The sequence below is a fragment of the Emys orbicularis genome, chromosome 2 (genome assembly GCF_028017835.1).
Source record: "Emys orbicularis isolate rEmyOrb1 chromosome 2, rEmyOrb1.hap1, whole genome shotgun sequence".
Classification (NCBI taxonomy): domain Eukaryota; kingdom Metazoa; phylum Chordata; order Testudines; family Emydidae; genus Emys; species Emys orbicularis.
Window position 1 is genome coordinate 208652993 of NC_088684.1, and position 23747 is coordinate 208676739.

Here is a 23747-nt window from a genome sequence, read left to right on the forward strand (position 1 = left end):
AATTATATAATTTATAATTGGGAAGTGATAGCAAAATTTACAGATCAGTTGCCAGAATCCTCCGGAGAAGAGTTTTAAGGTTTTCATTGTGGAAGGCCATCTAGTGGTGAAGACATCACTACAGTCCGCTTTGGACATGACAGATGCTTCCTCTAGAGTTATGGCCTCTACTGTAACAACGAGAAGGGCATCATGGTTGCAGAACTCTGGTATAGCTTCTGAGGTTCAATAGATGATTGAGTACTTACCTTTTGATTGATTTTTTTTGTTTTTGGAGAAAATTGATGAAACACTACATTCTGTTTAGGACTCTTGAGATACATTGCGTTCATTGGGGATTTTTACTCAGGCAATAAAGAGGCTTTGCTTCCCAGGGCAACAGCATGACCTCAGTGGTTCTTTAGGTTGAATTATCCCACTACACAGGAGGGACGCGCATCATGAAGGTGAAGGTCTTATGGCCTCAATTTCAACCATTCAGCCTGTCTTCAATCAGTTTCAGGCAAGCAGTCAATTTAACTCTTCAAGGTTTACATTCCAGTTACCAAGCTTCAAGTAATTTCTTTCCCATCTTGGGGCAGGCTATCACATGTCTACAGGGCTTGCGAGTCAATAACCGTGGACAAGTGTGTCTTAGGCACTCTGGGACTGGGTTATGCCATTCAGTTCCTTCTTCCCACTCTCCCACCCTGTCCCTTATTGGGGACCCCCTCACGAATCTCTGCTCCTGCAGCAGGTGCAGACTCTCCAGGCTTCAGGGGCTAAAGAGGCGGTTCCCCTTCAGAATCGGAGAAAGGGATTCTATTCATGATCCTTCATGATCCAAGTCCAAGGCAGGGGTGAGACCTATCCTTGATCTCCGCGGTCTCAACAAATACATCTACTACATGAGATTCTTCATGGTTATCTTTGCTACTACTCTCCCCACTTTGAATCACAATATCTGTTTTGCCACCCTCGATCTTCAGGATACTTACTTCCATGTGGCTATTTTCCCAAGCCATAGGAGGTTTCTCAGATTTGTAGTAACCGGTCTGCATTATCAGTACACTATGCTTCCCTTTTTCCTTGGCTCCACGGGTATTTAACAAATGTGTGACTGTTGTAGAAGAATATCTCAGCAAAAGAGGAATTCACGTTTTTCCATACCTGGATGATTGTTTAGTGAGGGGCAAGTCCAGAGACCAAATCCTCTGTCATGTTCAGTTCACGTTACATCTCTTTGATCATCTGGATCTGATTTTGAACAAAGAGATGTCAACATTAATACCAACACAAAAAATCAAATTCATTGGGCCCTACTAGAATCTGAGTTTGAGGTTGTTTCTGCCTAATGAACAATTTTAAGAAGTTTGTCACCTATGCATGTGGCTCTGCTCTCATCTTTCAACTATGATACATGTATGCCTGAGATTGCTAGGCTATAATGTGGCATGAATTTATGGTCCAGCTTGCAAGATTGCGCCTTTGTCCTCTGTAGAGCTGGTTGAAGTTGGTATATCGCCTGAATTGTCAGTCACTAGATCATAGAATCATAGGACTGGAAGGGACTTTGAGAGGTCATCTAGTCCAGTCCCCTGCACTCATGGCAGGACTAAGTATTCTCTAGATGGCCTACTGCAGGTGCCACTGCCATCCTCAAGTCCCTACAGCGGTGGACAGATCAGATCAATATTGGTGAGGGTGATTCCTTTGCCCATCCTCCTCTGGACAGGACCATAGTTATTGATGCATCCATGCTAAGTAGGGGAGTGCACCTGTGGACATTGAAGGTTCAAGGTTTGTGGACAGAACAGGAAGCGTCCCTTTGTATCAACATCCTGGAGCTTTGAGGCACTTACAATCAGGGATTTGGAGCAATCAAATTTTTGAATTGCTCCGGCTCCGCTCCGGCTCCGGGCAAAAACCTACTGGTCCGCGCTCCAGCTCCGGGCTCCACTCCAAAGCCCTGCTTACAATGCATGCAGAGCTTTTTGGTCACAGATCAAGGACACTGTTTCATATAGTTACTAATAACACCACAATGTATTATGTGGACAAGCAGGGAGGAGTATGGTCCAACCAGCTTTGTCAGGAAGCAATAAAATTTTGGCAGTGCTGCATGAAGGAGAGCAACATTCCCACAGCCACTCATTTACCTTTAGACTTAGACCTTAGTCCATCCCGTGCTTTGCTGCACATTGGGCTAACCACACTTGCCATCCTTGCCTGTCAACTGCCCTTCTCTCCAAATCTTCCCATTTTATGTTGAAGTGCTTGATGTCATTCAGAACTGTTCGTTTCCATGTTATTCGTGGTCTTCCTCTCTTTCTTCTTGCGTTTTCTGGCTTCCGTTCAAGGGCGGTATTTGGAAAGCATTCTTTTTCCATTCTCAGCACATGTCCCAGTCGCTGATGTCTTCTTTTGTAGATTATTTGTGAGAGGGTACCTTGTCCAGTAATTTTTCTGACTTCATTTGTCTTCCTATCTCTATATGTTGTTCACAATATTCTTCTCAGACATTTTGTGATTAAATGCATCCAGGTTTTGCGTATCTTTCTTGGTAAATTGCCATGTCTCACTGCTATATGTTGTGATGGTGATAACAATTTGTACATGTTCAGTTTTGTTTTGAGGGAGATGTTTTTGAGTCTTCCAAATGCAACGTTTGCCTTCCCGATTCTTCTTCTTCTTCTTCTTCTTTCCTCGGAACTAGTACCATCTTGGCTGATGGTACTTCCAAGATATGTAAAATTGTCCACCTTCTCCAGTTTCTCGTCTTTTGATTTTGATTTCTGTCCCTATAGTCCCCATTAACATGACTTTACATTTCTTTGCATTGTATCTCAAATCTACCTTCTCCATTACTTTTTACTTGGTTTGTCCATTTTTGTAGTCTGTTGGCATCTTCATTGATAAGAGCGATGTTGTCAGCAAAGTCTAGATCAAATAGCCTTGAATTGTTCCATTTTAGGCCATTGTTTTAATCCATAGTCGATGACTAGCATAAACAAAAAAGGAGACAGGATGCACCCCTACCTTACACCTGTCTTGATGTTGAATGGCTTGTTCAATCCATTTTCCATTTTAATTCAGCATTTTGAGTTCGTGTAGAATGCCTTCATAATTAATTTTGTTGGAATTCCATATTGTTACACAATTTTCCACATTGTTTCTCTGTTTACACTATCGAATGCCTTTGAAGGTCCACAAAATTGATGGCAAGGCTGCCTTGGAATTCAATTGTGTTCTCAATAATCCGTCTCGGTGAAAATAATGACAGTGCACGAACTCCCTTCTCTAAATCCAGATTGTTGTTCACGTAGGATGGTATCCATCTTTCCTTTCTTTCTGTTCAGGAGGACTGCTGCTAATACTTTTCCTGTGACAGATAAAAGTGTTACTCCCCTCCAATTTGAACAGTTGTTTAGATCACCTTTCTTTGGTAACTTGCTTATGATACCGAGGGTTCATTCTTCCGGCACTTTCTCCTCCGTCCATATTTTGGGATCTTTTCAAAACAGCTATGCTAGAAGCAGCTGAAAAGATAATTGGTAGAAGGAGAGGAAGCAATAAAGAATAGTGGATCTCAAAAGAAACATTGACAATTATAGACAAAAGAAAACAAAAGGCTCTAGTACTAAAACATGTAACTGATGAAACAAAACAAACCTACAGAAACCTTGACAAAGCAGTAAAGAAACAATGCAAAAAAGATAAGCGAAATTGGATAGAAAGTAAGGCTAATGAAGCTGAAGAATAAGGGTAAAGAAACCATACAAGATCCTGAAACAGTTAATAGGATATGGATCAAAATTCAGAAGTGTCCCAGTGAAAGGGAAACAAGGAGAAATGTTGAAAACACTGGAGGAACAAGAAATTAGATGGGTGGAACACTTCAAAGACGTGCTAAACCAACCAGAACCAATTAAAAGACTGGAATTTAACAATGATACATCTATATCTAGGTCTCATGATTTATCTGAGGTAAAAATCGAAGAAGTAAAAAAAGCATTGCAGAAGATGGAAAAACAAGAAGTCACCTTATTTGGATGGCATTCATCCTGAGATGCTTAAATATGGAGGCGAAGACATGGAATCTCATTTACCAGAGGTCCAGAATCATTTGGCTGATCACATCAGCAGGAATTTCTCCAAGAATCGTGAATAGTCTCTGAAGATCAGTTTGCTGAGGTCCATCTTCGCAGAATAGGGCATCTTGGCTATTGACCTGTTTGTAATGAGATAACAAGAAGTGCTTTCAATTTTGCTTTCAAGTGGGTCTCAGTCCAGGCTCCTTAACTCATGCCTTCCACCTGAATTGGGGACTAGCACTCATGTATTCCTTTTCCCCAATCCCACTTGTTTCTCAGCTTATTCTCAAACTGAAGCTGGATCATTCCAAACTAATTCTTATTGCATGAAGTTGGCCAAGACAAAGTTGTTTATCCGACCTCCTCAGTCTACCTGTTCGACATCCCATATCTCTTTCTCTTTATCCCAACCTACTAACTCAAGTTTGATTTCCATCATTAAGTAATCTGCAGCTCATGGCATGGCTAGATGAAGAGGAACAATGCTGTTTGGAAGCTGTAAAACAAGTGCTACTCAATAGTAGAAGACCCTCCATTAGAGCTACCTATTTGGCCAAGTGGAAACGGTTTTTGGTTTGGTCATTGGCCGAGGGGAATCAACTGATGCTAGCCCGCATTCAGGGCATTTCGGAGCATCTATTACACCTTCAGTCCTCCGGTATGTGTCTCAGTTCATTGAGGATCCACTTAGCAGTGATCTCGACGTTCCATACTCCGATCCAAAGGAAGTCAATTTTTTCAAACTCTGTAGTAGTAAGGTGTCTAAGGAATCATTTGGTTTTTTCACACTGGTGAAAGAAGCAGTTCCTTTGTGGGACCTTAATATTGTGCTGGCTGCCCTTATGGGTTCTCTGTTTGAGCCCCTGGCAACTTGTTCTCCCTCTCTCCTGCGCCTGTCATGTTTTCACATCTGCAGGAAGAGTAAGTAAGCTGCAGGCTTTAATGGCAGAGCCACTCATTTACTCAGTTTTTCAAAGACTCAGTAGTCCCAGGGCTGCATTCTAAATTTTTGTATAAAGTAGTTTCACATTAACCAAATAACCGATATTCTTTCCTAAGCCGCCACATTCAAGTGCAGAAGAGCAGCACCTTCATTTGTTGGCTATGAGACGATGTGTCTTTTTATTTGGAGAGGACTAAACCATTTATTTGTTCAACTTCTTTCTGTCTCCTATGCAGACAGGATGAAGGATCACGTGGTCTCCACACAGACTATTTCCAGATAACGTCCTGTATTATGACAGCATATGGAGTAGTTCAGGCTCCACAAAGACTATGGGCTCATTCAACTAGGGCTCAAGCGACATCAATCATATTTATCAATGATGTTTTGATATTGGACATTTGCACCTAGTCTCCTGTGTATGTACTTTTACCAAGTGCTATGCTATTATGGTTCCATTTACATCAGATGCAAACTTTGGGAAGGCAGTTCTGCAGTTGTTCTTTAAATAGATTTTGAGCCCACTTCCCACTGATATAGCTTGTGAATCACCTGAGTGGAATACACGACTGAACCAATCAAAGATGAAAAGATGGTTACCTACCTGGACGATAACTACTGTTCTTTGAGATATGGATGCAGATGTGTATTCCACAACTCACCCATGGTGCTTTCTGTATAAGAGTCCCATCTCTTGATGCTCGGTGCGAAGGAACTGGGGGGATCGGGGTGACACTGCCTTTTAAATAACCAGGAGAGGGGCTTAGAGACCAGAGGCCATGAGCACCACCCCTACGGGTACTGCTAGGCAAAGTTCTTCAGCTTCTGTGTACGGGGCGTGCACACACCTGAGTGGAATAAGTGTCTGCACCCACATCTCAAACAGCTACTATACAGATAGATGGCTGTCTTTTCTTTAGTAGCAGAACTCTGAAACCAGGAACTTTTTACACATGCCCTGTACAGAGCATAGTATGATAGGGCCCAGATCAATGATAGGGGACTGTAAGTGCTATCATAATGCAAATAATAAACTTCTGGTCTACCATCAGAGGATAATTTCTGTCTATTGTAGACTTTGGTCAGATTTATATTCGTACCAAGGGGAGAAATTGCATGACCGAGCCATCCAGTCCTCTGTCTCATGCTTTTTTTTCTTGCCACTTTTTTACCATAGAAATACTAACTCTTTTCAATTAGCATATTATAGACTTTTGTACGTCAAGGTGTATGGTTTATTTAAAATGTTATTGTACTAGATCTAAGTTTTACCTGTTTCATTAAGTTTCGAGAGCTTCATTGCAAATCTAAAACAATGGATTTAAACCTTTCCTTGTACTGCAGCCAAAATTGTTGTTTTTTTCCCCCCATCACAGTCCTCTTCTCTCTACAGTGATCCTTTGGCAACTACTAAGACCTATAGGGTTAGTACAGTGTGGAAAAGCTTTTTGGCTAACTTTTGATATGTTAATAGTTTTTTTTAAATAAAAATTATGCTTTTCTTTATAGGTGTCTCCTACCGTAAACACGGGTTTGATAAGAAGTGCTAGTTTGGTTTGTATGCATCCATTTGCATGGTTGCCTTAAACTTGCATTCAAATGACTGTGGTTTGAGAGTACTGCGTATGCATTCCTGCTGTATTTTAAAATAAAGCTAAAGCTTGCATGACTCAGATAATGTGAAATGTATAGGAATATAGAAGATGTTCTGAAAGGTGACTTCCACAAGATTTTTTTAAAATTGGGCTTGCGGCTCATTTCTTTATCAAGATAGGCTGGAATGCAGGAGGCTTTTTTCTGCTTGTGTTTTACTTTAGAAATATCAGGGATATCAAAGGTCATCTGTTCTGGTTTTGCTAGGGAGTGTTAGGGATGTTAATTGCCAACTCTACCCTCTTAATTTAAGGAGCAATGCTGTTGCTTTTTTAACAAAAGCTTTCTTTATCCAAAATGTTAATTAGTCATTGCAGTTAAGGTATTGGTAAAAAGAAAATTTAAACCCTGATAATCTTCTTTTCCCAGTAGGTTAACTTTCAATTTTTGATCTTTTGATGTCACATTTCATTAGTTCTCTAGTGATTTTTTTTCCATCTTACTGCCTATACAAAGAATGAAATTCCAGTGTTAAAAGTGACACACAACCCCTGCGTTCGTTTTTGGTTTTTTTAACTTTTTCTTTAAGAAAACCCCCTCAGGCCTCCAATTTTGTTTCCTTTGCTGGCCGCCTTTAAATAATACATACAAAAAAAGTGTGTCTAAGTAATGTTAAATTGGTGAGACAACTTCAAACTGCTCTACCTTGTGGTGACTTTTTTATTTGGTGTTTCAGTTATTTATACAACACCTAGAACAAGAGGGCCTTAAGCTTCTTTGAGAATTTGGGACAATAAAAAGAATAACTAAAAGTCTTTAATTTGTTCCCGAAGCCACTTGCTCTGCATATGATACATGAGATCTTGTCCTGATTTTGGATGCACATTTACCTCTTCCAACTATCACCTTGCAAAAACAAAACAAAACTAACATGGTGATTTGACTGTGTGTTAATACAGCTGGTGTACATTTAATCAGATTGTTATACCATTCAGTTCAGAGCAAAATGAGTCACTTTTAAATGTCACCTTAATCTTTCTCCCCATTCCTCCTCCTGCCAAAATATTAATAATTGTTAATATAGACTAATTATTAGCTTGCAAAATACTATGAAATTCCAAAGACCTAATTTTAAGATAAAGGAAAACAAAATTGCTGTGCATCAAGCTATTTCTTCTTCAGTCATTTTAATGACTTAATGGCACACAGTAAAGGATGACAGGTCCCAAATATGAAAGTCAGTCTTCCTTTACTTGGCCCTGTCAACACTGGTTCTCCACTTGTGAGGTACTCCCTTCTCTTCGTGTGTCATTATATAATGTCTGCATCTGTAACTTTCACTCCATGCATCTGAAGAAGTGGGGTTTTTTACCCACGAAAGCTTATGCCCAAATAAATCTGTTAGCCTTTAAGGTGCCACCGGATTCCTTGTTGTTTTTGTGGATACCGACTAACACAGCTACCCCCTGATACTTGACACTCTTCCTTTACTATTTCCCTTGTTACTACCACACAACCTAAAAATGAGTTTGCTTTAAAACTTTGTCTCCAGTACTGTCCAGCTGTTATAAATGTCGGCACATATCTTGAGAAAAGCTCCTCTTCAGCATAATGTAAGCAGTATATGACCAGAACTCTGAAATTTTCCTTTTGTGATATAACCTCGCAGAACGTCTGAGGATCAGAATACTGTACAAGTTGTTTAGAGAGTTAGGCGCACAGTTGCCAACTTTCACGTGGTAAATAAGCACCCTGACTTTCACAATAAGCCAAAAATCAAGCTAATCCCATTTCAAAACAAGGCCAAAACAAGCCAATCCCTAAGAACCCCAACACTCTGTGACTAGATTCCCCCCGGTGTGCTGTCTGGGACTGTGGTGGGACCACTGGGCACCCCTCACTATCTTCCCCCCCCCCCCCCCCCCCGCTTGCCCGGAGCTGATCAAAAAAAAAAAGCAACAAGTTACAATAAGCAACAAGCTGTAAGCCAAACAAGGAGAAAGCTATGTTGACAGGAGAAGACCTCCCATTGACATAGCATGGTCTGCACAGGGGGATAGGTCAGTATAACTACATCTGAGTGATATAGTACCCCGAACAATGTAGTTATATTGACCTAACCCCCCATCTAGATAGCGCTGTTAACGTGAGCAGAGACACAATTCTCGTGAATTAATCGTGAGAGTCATGATTTCTAAGGAAAAAATATCCTGACATTTGAGAGTTCTAGCTACAGATCATGAGTCAGGATTAATTTTAGTTAGAAATCGCTGTACTGGCTGGAGCTATGGCCTGGAGGCTGACATGGGGAGGGGGGGAGGGAAGGGGTCTGTATTGATTGTGGGTTCTGAGCAGATGGGGTGAGTGCTGAACTGATGGCAGTGGGGTTTGATGGGGGTCAGGGGCTGAACTGATGGGATGGTGGTGATGGGGGCGAGGGAACTGAACTGAAGGGGAGCTGAATTGAGGGGAGTTGGGTGGAGACAGAACTGATGAGTGACTAGAGGACAGGATTAATTGCTGGGCAGGAGATGAGAGCTCCTGCAGCAGGGGCCAAAATCAACTTATCTAGTACATGTAGTGAGCAACACTAATTGTCACATGCACACACTCTGGGGATGGGCAGGGGCAGTTCAAAAACCAAGAGACTGACCTAAGAAAAACAATATAATCTTTTTTAAAAATCTCGTGATTTTTGATCTCTTGAAGTTGTCATTGCAGTAACTCCTTGCTTAATGTTGTAGTTATGTTCCTGAAAAATGCAACTTTAAGCGAATCCAGTTTCCCCATAAGAATTAATGTAAATGGGGAGGGGTTAGGTTCCAGGGAAATTTTTTTCACCAGACAAAAGACATACATACATATATATATATACACACATACACACACACACACACACACACACACACACAGAGAGAGTATAAGTTTTAAACAAACAATTTAATACTGTATACAGCAATGATGATTGAAGCTTGGTTGAGGTGGTGAAGTCCAGAGGGTGGGATATTTCCCCAGGAATGCCTCACTGCTAAATAATGAACTAGTACTCGGCTGAGCCCTCAAGGGTTAACACGTTGTTAATGTAACTTCACACTCTACAAGGCAGAACAAATGGAGGGAGGGGAGACAGCATGGCAGACAGAGAGACACCCTGTGTGAGAGAGAGAGATGCGCATTGCCCCTTTAAGTACGCTGACCCCATTCTAAGTACATTGCCTTTTTAAGTAGATCAGCAAGTTGAGACAGCAGCTGCTGTCAGCAAGCTTCCTTTGTCCTGAGCCCTGTCATGTCGTCCCCCCACTCTATGGAGATGGGGTAAGCGAGGGGCAGGAGCAGTGGGGAGGGGGACACCCTGACATTAGCCCCCCTTTTCCCCCCATTTGCACAGCAAGTAGGAGGCTCCCGGGAGCAGCTCCAAGGCAGAGGGCAAGAGCAGCACATGGCAGTGGGGGGAGCTGAACTGCTGGTAATTGATAGCCTGCTGGGCGGCTGCACAAGGAACTTAGGGGAGCGGGGGGGGGGGCGGGGCTGCCAGTCCACCCTGGTTCCAAGCCCCCACCAGCTAGCTCCAACGTGCTGCTTTTTCTGCAAGCAGAGGACAAAGCAGGCAGCTGCCAAACAACTTTATAAGGGAGAATTGCACAGCTGTAAAGGAGCATGTTCTCTAATTGATCAGCAACATAACGTTAACCGGGATGACTTTAAGAGAGGAGTTACTGTACTGCAGGAGGGCTTCTTTTGTCAACATAGCTACCGTCTCTTGTGGAGGTGGATTATCTATGCCAATGGGAGAAGCCTTCTTGTAGGCATAGGTAGCATCTTCAGTGAAACACTCATCTAGTTTTTGTTCAAGCTGAGTGAAATTCAAAAAGATAAACAGCATAAATAATCTTAAATTACACTTTAAATTTTCAGTTTTGGTTAAACATAGTTAAGGTTTAAAATACTATTTAAAAATAGCTTTAACAGACTAGTCATATTTCCTCTTAGAGAGAGAATTCCCTGCATGATGGGAGGAAGTGATGACAAAAAGGAAATACAAGTTTGGCCCTACCCCCTTTCAAAAAGTACAGCCTTTGGTGGAAAATGCATGGAAACTGACTATCATAAGGGTGAAGTTGGATTGCACAGGAGTAGAATTATTATCTTGCATGACTTGAGGTTGTCACATTTTAATTACTTTGACACTAGATATAAACGATCCATTTCCTTTGTTTCCCAGGCATCATTGTGTGGTGATGGCTTATATAGCTCATATAACTCTCACACTGTAAGTCTAATTAGCTTCTTTTCTGAAAACATTTGTGTTACTAATGTAAAGATGATTGAAAATTATAAAAACTTACTTCCTCATAATTTCTGTCTGTAGCCATCTGAATACAGTTATTCTTCAAGAGCAAGCTCAGCTCGAAGTAGTCCTGTGGTGAGCCCTCTTGCATGATTTTGTGGGGTTTTTTTTCTTACTTGACTAATTCTCAATAATCATCGTGAGCATTTGCACTGTAGGTCACTCTAGTGATAAATACATGAACTATAGATTTTTGTTTCTGCTTCAGAAAAATTAAATCAGCTGTAATAAAATTTTAAAAATGAGAATATTTGCTCAAACAGTTCAACTGTAGAAGTTGCTGTCCAAGGTTTTCCTTCCTTAAAAAAAGGTTTAAAGTTGAAAATGAATGACATACTTTTTTTAAATCTTGAAAAAGAGTACATATATAGAACTCCATCACTGTTACCAGGTGTTACTTTAAAAAGTTCAGCTAGAAGCATGAAGACAGTGTTGCCAAATATAAACATTAGTATAATAGCTGGAGCAGGGGAGTGACAGTCATTACATTTCTATTGAAAGGGACATTTCATAAGGAAGAGAACCGTGGTGTGGCTTGGTGCTTGCATATTGTGAGAAGTAGGTATCCCATTTCTCCGGTTTACCCATATTCGAGATTGAAAGAGCGTTCCTATGCATCAGAAAGGAAATAGGCTGGTGATACCTTACAGTTGTAAACTGGTAGCTGTCTTCTCAGAGGAAAAATGGAAGAGTTCATTGCCAGTGAGATCATAAACATTTCCCTATGAACCATTACAACTTTCAGTGGTGTATTTGATGTACTAGAACATAATCTGACATAGTTTAGTACAGATTGGAATGAAATTGGGATTGATGCAGGAAGATACAGTGTGTATTATCTGTTGCCTTTTGTAGATCACAGTTGCTAACATAAACAAATGCCTTGGCCTTTACAAAAATTACATCTAATATTTAACACTAAGGATTTCTTCCATAATTGAGGGTTGGCAAAAGGCTTCCAATTAAACCAGGCTTAAAACATAGCCACTTGAAAAAGTACTACTTCCTTTAATAGAACCAAGGGGGAGGGGGAAGAGAATCATGTTGTTGGTTTCTTTGGCAGGTACTCGGATCATAGAATCATAGAATATCAGGGTTGGACGGGACCTCAGGAGGTCATATAGTCCAACCCCCTGCTCAAAGCAGGGGACCATTCCCCAACTAAATCATCCCAGCCAGAGCTTCAAGCCTGACTTATAAACCTCTAAGGAAAGAGATTCCACCACCTCCCTAGGTAACCCATTCCAGTGCTTCACCACCCTCCTAGGAAAAAAGTTTTTCCTAATATCCAACCTAAACCTCCCCCACTACAACTTGAGACCATTATTCCTTGTTTTGTCATCTGGTACCACTGAGAACAGTCTAGATCCATGCTCTTTGGAACCCCCTTTCAGGTAGTTGAAAACAGCTATCAAATTCCCCCTCATTCTTCTCTTCTGCAGACTAAACAATCCCAGTTCCCTCAGCCTCTCCTCGTAAGTCATGTGCTCCAGCCCCCTAATCATTTTTGTTGCCCTCCGCTGGACTCTTTCCAATTCTTTCCACATCCTTCTTGTAGTGTGGGGCCCAAAACTGGACACAGTACTCCAGATGAGGCCTCACCAGTGCCGAATAGAGGGGAATGATCACATCCCTGGATCTGCTGGTAATGCCCCTACTTATACCAAAATGCCGTTAGCCTTCTTGGCAACAAGGGCACACAATTGACTCGTATCCAGCTTCTCATCCACTGTAACTCCTAGGTCCTTTTCTGCAGAACTGCTACCTAGCCGTTCGGTCCCTAGTCTGTAGCAGTGCATGGGATTCTTCCGTCCTAAGTGCAGGACTCTGCACTTGTCCTTGTTGAACCTCATCAGATTTCTTTTGGCCCAATCCTCTAATTTTGTCTAGGTCCCTCTGTATCCTATCCCTACCCTCCAGCGTATCTAACACTCCTCCCGGTTTAGTGTCATTTGCAAACTTGCTGAGCGTGCAGTCCACACCATCCTCCAGATCATTAATGAAGATATTGAACAAAACCGGCCCCAGGACTGACGCTTGGGGCACTCCGCTTGATACTGACTGCCAACTAGACATGGAGCCATTGATTGCTACCCGTTGAGCCCGACGATCTAGCCAGCTTTCTATCCACCTTATAGTCCATTCATCCACCCCATACTTCTTTAACTTGCCGGCAAGAATACTGTGGGCTAAAGTCAAGGAATAACGCATCCACTGCTTTCCCCTCATCCACAGAGCCAGTTATCTCGTCATAGAAGGCAATTAGGTTAGTCAGGCATGACTTGCCCTTGGTGAATCCATGCTGACTGTTCCTGATCACTTTCCTCTCCTCTAAGTGCATCAGAATTGATTCCTTGAGGACCTGCTCCATGATTTTTCCAGGGACTGAGGTGAGCCTGACTGGCCTGTAGTTCCCCGGATCCTCCTCCTTCCCTTTTTTAAAGATGGGCACTACATTAGCCTTTTTCCAGTCATCCGGGACCTTCCCCGATCGCCATGAGTTTTCAAAGATAATGGCCAATGGCTCTGCAATCACATCCGCTAACTCCTTTAGCACCCTCGGATGCAGCGCATCTGGCCTCATGGAATTGTGTTCGTCCAGTTTTCTAAATAGTTGTGAACCACTTTTCTCCACAGAGGGCTGGTCACCTCCTCCCCATGCTGTGCTGCCCAGTGCAGTAGTCTGGGAGCTGACCTTGTTCTTGAAGACAGAGGCAAAAAAAGCACTGAGTACATTAGCTTTTTCTACATCCTCTGTCATTAGGTTGCCTCCCTCATTCAGTAAGGGGCCCACACTTTCCTTGACTTTCTTCTTGTTGCTAACATACCTGAAGAAACCCTACTTGTTACTCTTAACATCTCTTGCTAGCTGCAACTCCAAGGGCGATTTGGCCTTCCTGATTTCACTCATGCATGCCTGAGCAATATTTTTATACTCCTCTCTGGTCATTTGTCCAATCTTCCACTTCTTGTAAGCTTCTATTTTGTTTAAGATCAGTAAGGATGTTAAGCCAAGCTGGTCGCCTGCCATATTTACTATTCTTTCTACACATTGGGATGGTTTGTTCCTGCAACCTCAATAAGGATTCTTTAAAATACAGCCAGCTGTCCTGGACTCCTTTCCCCCTCATGTTATTCTCCCAGGGGATCTTACCCATCAGTTCCCTGAGGGAGTCAGTCTGCTTTTCTGAAGTCCAGAGTCTGTATTTTGCTGCTCTCCTTTCTTCCTTGTGTCATTTCCTCCCAGGTTCCCATCCACTTTTGCTTCCCCTACTAATTCTTCCCTATTTGTGAGCAGCAGGTCAAGAAGAACTCTGCCCCTAGTTGGTTCCTCCAGCACTTGCTGAGGATAATGTGGTGACGAGGGCCATATAAATATCTAGACAAATGGTTGTTTGATTAAAATATGAAAGAAATGTTATTGCCTTTTTATCGTTAAGCAACTTTGCAGCTTCGTACTATGTATCTTTGTGGTCCGGCATTGAAGATGTAGTTCTGAAACTGATGATGTGACACTTATTTTAGTGTAAGCCTTCTATATGGAGGATTGAAGTTTCACTGTAGTTCCTAGCTAGAGAAAAGATGGGATTAGGAGGAGAGAGAGTTTTTATTTAAAATAAAAACCATCTTCAATAGGAACTAGGAGGCTGAAAAATATAGATCAAGTAAATCTAAATTTTAATTTCAAGTTTACTACATTATGATAATTTTTTTTATAAAAATAAGTTACCTATGGCATACTGAATTCTTAGAATAATTGTGCAAAATTCTGCTCAGTGGACTTCGAAGAGCAAAACCAAAAGCAGAATTTGGTTCATGTTTATGTCATGCAAACTCAGGGCCTATCAATTTGGTTTTCTTTGAGTGTTTTTCTGAGTGTTAGTCCGTTCTATTTTATTTGCCCATGCACCCCCCAAAATTGTCCACTTAAAACAACAGCAACAACCAAAAAAACCTCACAAGTATGTCTCTGGCTAGCAAGACTTCCAATTCCTGGCAAAACAACTCATGGTGAAAGTCAAAAGTGACATGCAAAGGATTTGGGAGACAGAAAAGGATTTATATCCTTGTGGTGTTTTACTATATATAAAGCCAGAAGTCGAGTAGGTTTGTTTTGGATTTTTAAAAAATGTTTTTTCTGATGACTTTGTAAGTTAGAAATATTTAATTTCAAGTCTGACATCTGTGACTTTGTTGGAGGACCTGCTGCTGTTTTCAGCATGTGTTTGTGATGCATCATTGACACTTCCAGGGTAGACAACACCTACATTTCTATTTTAAAATAAGTAAAATAAAAAAACATTTGGACCCCGTTTGTACATCACAGAGAAGCAAAAAAAGGCAGTAAGCTGAATTTTTTCTTTTTCTTTACAGGTCACCATTAAAATTGGAACACTCATTTTTGCTCTCATTGTCAGCTTCATGTACTGTACCCCATTATGTTTGAGGCTGGGAGAGTAATGTTAAATCCATAAGTGATTTTTTTTTTTTTTTTTTTTTTTTGCATCCATTGATTTTGTTCTTTTTGAGAATTATCTGGTAGGTGAATGTAGAGTACATATCTAATAGTCCAGCCTTTTGACTTAATTGTACTCCTTTTCAAAAACATTTTTATATTTAGAAGTTTTATTTGCCTACCTACAAGTCTTTCACTTTTCATGCCAGTATGAAACTTTCATTTTCTTATTTTCAGATTTTGCTATCCTTTAGAATTTAATGGTTACAAACCTAATTTCCTATTTGAGTGCTTGTTCATGTCAATTCCTGTCAGGTGTGCGCACGTGTGCATGCCTGCATGGCAGCCGGAAGATTTTTCCCCTAACAGTATCCATTGGGTCGGTCCCACCGCCCCCTGGAGTGGCACCATCATGGTGCTGAAGATAGGGCCCTGCCGACCCGCCACCCCCTTAGTTCCTTCTTACCGCCAGTGACGGTTAGCTGGAACTTCCACTTGCTCTTGTCGTGACAAGCACATTTGCCAGTCTGTATATAGTTATTAATTAGTTTTTGTAGTTAGTGTTAAGTAGTTAGTAGGTACTTTACTTAGGCCTGGACTACGCTGGGGGGCGGAGGGGGCAGGATCAATCTAAGTTAGGCAACTTCAGCTACGTGAATAATGTAGCTGAAATCGACATACTGAAATCGACTTACTGTGGTGTCTTTACTGCTGCCGCTCCCTCGTCGACTCTGCCTGTGCCTCTCGCCGAGCTGGAGTACAGGAGTTGACAGGAGAGCGCTCAGGGATCGATCGCTGCCCAACGATCCAGCTGGTAGTGAAGACATACCCTTAGTTCTTAAGTTTCCTTTGAAGGGGTTTCCCCTCCAGTTCTATCCCAGCACTAGGGCATGCTGTGGTCTCCTGGTTTCAAAGCCTGTGAGGTCTGCAGCAAGTGTATGCCCAGAAGCGATCCTCACACTTTGTGTTTGACGTGTCTGGGGGAGAGCCATCAAAAGGGTCACTGTAGGATCTGCAGGGGGGTTCGCCCCAGGATGCTGAAAGATAGAGATCAGTGCCTGAAGATCCTACTAATGGAAGCGGCACTCTGGCCCCAGTCCAACCGCGGGTCAGTGGACCTGGCGCCGAGTACCTTCTCCTCGGTACGCAGAGCCCCGGCACCGTCGGCACAGAGATCGGTGCCGAGTAAAGACAAGGACTCTCAGCACCGTCATGGCTCCACTCGCGGCTCACATGCCGCAAGCAGACACCAGTCTCAATCGCCGGTGCCGCAGAAGAAGAGGAGGCCAGATAGGGGTTGTTCCCACACCCCAGCTAGACCCAAGGAGCTGGCCGTTGTGAGACCCAAGTCGGGTCACGCTACTTCGGCCCCACTGCCAGAGATGGTCGCGTCGACTCCTGCCCCCGTGGAAGGGCAGTCGGATCCGGACCCTTCTTGCTCGCCAAGGCTGAACCGACAACTACATCTCCCGTCGACCCCGGATGTGTTTGAGGCAGCCCGGGACCTGCTCCAGCTTATGGCACCGTTCTCCCCGCTGAGACGGGATAGGTCACCGGCACCGGTTGCTCCCTCGGCACTGTCAAGTGGAAAGCCCGCAATGATGTCCTGGCAGTCTCCATCCCCGGTGCACCGCTCCCCGGCGCCAGTACAGGGTCAGCAGCCTTGTCGGTCCCTGAGCCCTCGACGCGGACCCTCCATTCCTCGAAATACCACTCCTCCGTGGTCCTCCTTTTTGGACACCTCGGAGTCAGTCGGCCTCCTATCGATCTGGTAGGAGCAGAAGTAGACGGTCCAGGTCATCACAAGACCGGTACCCTTACCCAGCTCCATGGCCTATGCAGTGGCAGCCCCTGGCACAGTGGCCCTTTTGGACTTCCTGGGCCTTTCACCAAGGCCAAGGGTGGAGCCAAGGGTCACATTCCAGGGCGGCATCGGTGCCTCGGCCACTTTCGTACTCTGTCACCATCCCAATCCCTACGCCAGCCTCAGTGGTATCAGCTCAGACGACCTCTGCACCGACAGCCCCGACATCATTGGTTCCGGCTTCGACAACTTCGGCACCGGCAGCCTCAGCACCAATGCATACTGAGGGGCACTGCACTCTTTGTGTCGGCTCCAGCCCAGGATCCCCAAGTGCCACGGGACCCCTTGGGCGTGGAGGGAAGAGAGCAGCCACTCCTTGAGGGGGTCTCTTCCTTTCCCTCTTCGGGTAAAGCGCTGGCGGGCACTTCGGTAGCCCCGGCCCTGCAGGACAACAGGGTCCTACAGCAATTGCTGAAAAGGGATGCCCAGGGCCTGGGCATTCAGGCAGAGGAGGTAGTGGAGGATGCAGAGCCAATGGTGGATATCCTCGCCTCCTCCAGACTGGCACGTATTGCCCTACCCTTCATAAAGACCATTGCTGACACCACAAAAACCTTGTGGCAGACCCCAGCTTCGTTGCCCTCTACGGCTAAGCGCAATGAAAGACGCTATTTTGTGCCATCCAGGGGCTACAAGCACTTGTATACCCATCCTCCACCAGATTTCCTGGTCATGGACGCTGCTAACCAACGTGAGCACCAGGGCTACCAAGCCACCTCCCCAAAGAATCGGGAGGCAAAACGACTCAGCCTTTTTGGGAAAAAGGTCTACTCCACTAGTGGCTTGCAGCTCCGCATTTCTAATCAGCAGGCCATTGTCAGCAGCTACTGCTACAATACATGTGGGGCAATGGCAAAGTTCGCAGAACTGCTGCCGTAGGACTCCCGTGCCAAATTCTTGGCCCTGGTTGAGGAGGACAAGCTTATTTCTCGAGTTTCACTGCAGGCCGCTTTGAGCGGGGCTGATGTAGCCACTCGGGTGATGACTACCAGGGTTGCCGTGAGAAGGGGTTCCTGGCTCCAGGTCTCAGGTCTGCCGTCCGAGGTCCAGCAGGTGAGCAACAAACACTACCAGTTTGTGGTGAGCAACAAACGCTACCTGTTCCGTCCTCCCATTCAACCTGTCAGCGGTGCTGCGTATGTTTACCAAGTGTATGGCAGTCGTGGTCACATTCCTATGCAGGTGCCAGGTACAAGTGTTCCTGTACCTCGACGACTGGCTGATCAAGGGCTGGTCCAGGGCTCAAGTAGAGGCACAAGTCAACTTCATAAGAACGACGTTCGACGAACTGGGCCTTCTCCTGAACATGGGGAAATCAACTCTATCCCCTGTCCAGTAGATAGAGTTCATAGGGGTGGTACTGGACTTGACACAGGCCAGGGCATACCTCCCGGAAGCGAGGTGTCGGGCCCTGGATGACATCATTTGAAGTCTCAGGTAGTTTCTCACCATCACAGCAAGGAATTGCCTGAAACTTCTAGAACACATGGCCTCTTGTACCTATGTGGTGCAACACACCAGGCTCATACTCCGGCCTCTCCAATCATGGCTAGCCTCGGTGTATTGGCCGGCTCGGGACAGTTTGGACAGAGTTGTGTCTCTGCCTTGCCCAGTCCTCAACTCCCTCCAATGGTGGCTGGACCCGCAGGTAGTGTGTGCAGGGGTCCCCTTCACCGGTCCTCAGCCATCCCACTCACTAGTGATGGACGCATCAGCTTTGGGCTGGGGAGCACATCTGGGAGACCTCAAGACACAAGGCCTCTGGTTTTAGGCGGAACTCGCTCTCCACATCAATATCAGAGAGCGGTGTGCCTGGCATGCCAGACTTTCCGAGACCACTTGACAGGGAGATGTGGGTCAGTTATGACCGACAACACCAGGCGATGTTCTATATCAACAAACAGGAGGGTGCATGCTCCTCTCCCCTGTGCCAGGAAGCCCTCATGCTGTGGGACTTTTGTGTAGCTCATTCGATACACCTGAAAGCATCGTACCTCCTGGGAGTACAGAATAAGTTGGCGGACGGTCTCAGCAGGTCATTTCGTGGCTACAAGTGGTCCCTATGCCCGGATGTCGCGAACTCCATCTTCCAACGGTGGGGCTTTCCCTAGATGTACCTGTTTGCCACATGATGCAACAGGAAGTACCAGCAATTTTGCTCCTTCCTGAATCTCAGCCCGGGTTCCATCATGGATGTGTTCCTCCTCCTATGGGCAGGCTGTCTCCTCTATGCGTTCCCACCCATCCCTCTCATTCACAAGGTGCTTCTCAAGATACAAAGGGAAGAGGCTTCAGTGATATTGATAGCTCCAGCCTGGTCCCGCCAACAATGGTACACATTTCTCGTGGAACTGTCCATGGACGCCCCAGGCATCTTGCCGCTCCTCCCAGACTTAATAACTCAGGATCACTGCTGTCACCCGCACCCGAACTTCGAGTCGTTGCATCTCACGGCATGGAAGCTCCATGGCTGAACCCCCTGGAGCTCTCCTGCTTGGACCCAGTTAAACAAGTCCTCCTTGGCAGTAGGAAACCCTCCACCAGGGCTACCTACTTTGCCAAGTGGAAGAGATTCTCAATCTGGTCAGCACAGCATCATTTGTCCCCGACGCTCGTCTCTATACCACTCATACTGGGCTACCTTCTCCATCTCAAGCAGCAGGAACTGTCCGGGTGTCCTCAATAAGGGTTCACTTGGCCGCTATCTCTGCCTTCCATCCAGGCGCAGAGGTCCGGTCGATCTTTGCCAACCCTATGATCAGCTGTTTTCTGAAAGGTATCGACAGGTTATATCCGCACGTTCAATAACCAGCCCTGACCTGGGACCTCAATCGGGCCTTTCCAAATAGGTGGGTCCGCCCTTCGAACTGCTGGTGACTTGTTTCCTGCTCTGTCATACATGGTGGCGTTTCTGGTAGTGATAACCTCAGTCAGGAAGGTGTCTGAGCTCGAGGCCCTAACATCTTAGCCCCCTTTCACTGTGTTCTGTAAGGAAAAGGTTCAGCTCAGGCCACATTCAGCTTTCCTCCCGAAGGTTGTCTCCCAGTTTCACATCAACCAGGACAGCTTCCTCCCAGTGTTCTATCCTAAGCTGCACTCAAACAGCAGGGAGCAGAGGCTTCACTCATTGGATGTCCACAGAGCACTAGCCTTTTACATTGAAAGAATGAAACTGTTTAGGAAGTCCATTCAACTGTTTGTGGCAGTGGCAGACAGGATGAAAGGTCTTCCAGTCTCCTCCCAATGAATTTCTTTGTGGATCATGTCCTGCATCCATGAATGGTATAACCTGGTAGAGGTGCCTGCCCTTCCGCTCACAGCGCACTCCACTAAGGCGCAGGCTTCTTCAGCAGTGTTCCTGGCGCAAGTTCCGACCCAGGAAATATGCAGAAGTCCTCCATACATATTTCACCGTGCATTATGCGATTTACCCAGCAAGCCAGAGATGATGCGGCCTTTGGTAGAGCAGTGCTCCAGTCAGTGGACAACTCCGACCACCTCCTGAACTTAGCCTTGGGAGTCACCTGATTGGAATTGACATGAACAAGTACTTGAAGAAGAAAAAAGAGTTACTCACCTTCTCGTAACTGTTGTTCTTCGAGATGTGTTGTTCATGTCCATTCCAATACCCTGCCTCCTACCCCTCTGTCAGAGTACCCGGCAAGAAGGAATTAATGGGGTGGCGGGTCAGTAGGGCCCTATGTTGAGCGCCATGATGGCGCCACTCCAGGGGGCGCCCGGACCAACCCAACGGATACTTCTAGGGGAAAAATCTTCCAGCTGCCGTGCGTGCACGCACACACCCGATTAAAATGGACATGAACAACACATCTCGAGCAACAACAGTTACGAGAAGGTAACTGTTTTTTCTTTAAATTTGTGTTTTATGTGTGTGCCTCATTCACTGATATTCTGTGAATTACTTATTTCAAGATAGAAATTGTTTGGACTGCAGTCAATCAGCTGTAAATACATGCATTTTAATCTTTGTAGTTTACAGACAATGAAACAGGAAGTACCACATCCTCTAATCGTGCCATCCGAGGGCGGAGTGATAGCATGGTGAGCCAGGTTGCATGCAATTGTCTGATGCTTTTGGTGGTATCTTAACTTTTTTAAGATCCCTAATTACTTTATTTATCATAGCACATACTGTTCCACAGATATGAAGGGCTGCTTGTGAGAGAAGGAAAGTAGACACCCCTATTCACTTACAACTTGTGTGCACCCATTGGTTGTGTGCACACAGTTGTGTTTTCTTGGAATCCATTATATTACTTGGGCAGAGTTGTATGACATCTCTATATATGTCTTATAATGCAGCTCAAATAAGACAGCTGACCTTATTTGTACTGGGTGAATGTTTTTGAATTGCTTTTTCAGCTAATTCAGTTTTTAAAGAAATATAATTATAGGCAGAACTGGTAGTGCCACCTATACTTGAGGTTGCCAAACATTACTTCCCATTATAAGACCCTGTTTTCAATTGCTTATAACTTTGCCAAATTTTAACTTTTCTGGCTGAAATTTTCCATGCCAGATATCTGCATCTGGCTGAATATTTTTTGAAAATTTCAGCCAAACTGGTTCAGCTGTTTCAGAGAATGAGATTAGGGGGAAATACATGGTTTTACCAGATTTTTTTTAAAAAAAGTTTTGTTGAGAAGCTCTAGAACTGGGGTGGGCAAAATACAGCCTGGGGGCCGGATCTGACCCATCTAACATTTCTGTCCAGCCTTCTCTGCGATCTCCGAGTCCGGGCCGCTAAAAGTCCCGTGGCGCAGCGGGATGCTCAGGAAGGCTGCCTTCCTGCCTGCCTGCCATGGCCCCACGCCACTCCTGGAGGCAACCGGCTGTTTCTGGCACGCCTCTGTGTGCTGTCCCCGCCCCCAGCAGTGTCCTCATAGCTCCCATTGGCCGGAAACCATGCCAGCAGCAGCCAGCCACAGCCGCTTTGGGAGCAGCGTGCGTAGGCAGCGAGTTCTATACCCACGTGGTGCTCGGGCACCAGCAATATTCAGAGCCAGGGGCCCAGCTCCACCAATATTTGGGGCTGGGGGGGGGGAGACCCGGTCCCACCTGCAGCCCCCCTCCCCCCCACGCCTCCACCGAATGTCCCCCGGCCCCAACTTGCTGCCCCCGCTCGCCTTTCCCGCAGAGAGTCACTGTCTGTCTCTTCCCTGTGCAGCTCCATGTTGCCTCCCTGCAGCAACTGCTGCTGCAGGGTCCTAGTGCCCCCCATCTCCACTGCCAGGGCAGACTGACGCTGAGCCTGCCCTTCCCCCTCAGACCCTTTTTCGGCAGAACCCTCCAGCAGCACAGGGCCCCCTTGCCTGCAGTCACCGCTCCTGCCCCATGCTGGGTAAGGAGGCAGCCCCATCCCTCATCCACAGTGAGGCTACAGTCAGGGGCAACAGTAGGGGAGGAGGCGCATGCAGCACCCCACGGCACCCACCACAGGGGAGGTGAGGGAGATTCCTGGACCTGAGAGGGGCCCTAGGAGCACATGCAGTGACAGTGTGCTGCTGGGGGGGGCAGGAAAGGGGGGCTTCTCCCCCAGAGCTTGCTGCTGTCAGCAGGGAAAGGGTTGGGAGTCGTCCTCTCTGGCCCCTGTCCCGGAGCAGCCTGCCTGCACCCCAAACTCATCCCCAGCCCTGCCCCACTCCAGAGCCCACATCCCCAGTCAGAGCTTTCACCCCCTGAACCCTCTACCCTAGCCCTGAGCCCCTCCTGTACCCCAAACACCTTATCCTCCGTCCCAGCCAGAGCCCTCATCCCCCCCACACCCTAACCCTCTGCCCGAGCCCTGAGCCTCTCCAGCACCCCAAACACCTTTGTCAAGGTTCCTTCCCCACTCTGAACTCTAGGGTACAGATGTGGGGACCCGCATGAACCCCCCTAAGCTTATTTCTACCAGTTTAGGTTAAAACCTAGTACTCCTCTGCCACCACCAAGTGCTTTAACAAGAAACAGGGAAAGGACCACTTGGAGTTCCTCTTCCCCCAAAATAGCCCCCCAGACCTCCTCCCTCACCCAAGCCCTTAAACCCCTTTTCCTGGGTAGGCTTGATAATCCCCTCGCCAATTAGTCCTGGTGAATACAGATCCAAACCCTTGGATCTTAAAACAATGAGAAATCAATCAGGTTCTTAAAAGAAGAATTTTATTAAAAGAAAAGGTAAAAAATCATCTCTGTAAAATCAGGATGGAAAATAACTTTACAGGGTAATCAGATTTAAAGAGCCCAGAGGAACCCCCTCTAGCCTTAGGTTCAAAGTTAGCAAACAGAGGTAAACCCTCTAGCAAAAGGAACATTTACAAGTTGAGAAAACAAAGATAAAACTAACACGCCTTGCCTGGCTGTTACTTACAAGTTTGAAATATGAGAGACTTGTGCAGAAAGATTTGGAGAACATGGATTGATGTCCGGTCCCTCTTAGTCCCAAGAGCGAACCCATGCAAAAAAACCCA

At 45.3% G+C, this 23747-nt stretch overlaps 1 protein-coding gene across 5 annotated transcripts in view; it reads left to right on the forward strand.

The window, feature by feature from the left end:
- LRRFIP2 (LRR binding FLII interacting protein 2) overlaps positions 1 to 23747 on the forward strand; it is a 111747-nt gene that overhangs the window by 40635 nt on the left and 47365 nt on the right. The window contains exons 10-14 of one of the 5 annotated variants that reach the window (XM_065399588.1): positions 6393 to 6440; positions 6526 to 6570; positions 10832 to 10879; positions 10979 to 11032; positions 21271 to 21348. The exons of 1 other annotated variant lie outside the window; for it this stretch is intronic. In XM_065399588.1, the coding sequence (XP_065255660.1) occupies positions 6393 to 6440; positions 6526 to 6570; positions 10832 to 10879; positions 10979 to 11032; positions 21271 to 21348 (273 nt within the window). The remainder of the gene's footprint in view (positions 1 to 6392; positions 6441 to 6525; positions 6571 to 10831; positions 10880 to 10978; positions 11033 to 21270; positions 21349 to 23747) is intronic. 3 more of the 5 variants (XM_065399589.1, XM_065399590.1, XM_065399586.1) reach the window with 3 other exon arrangements.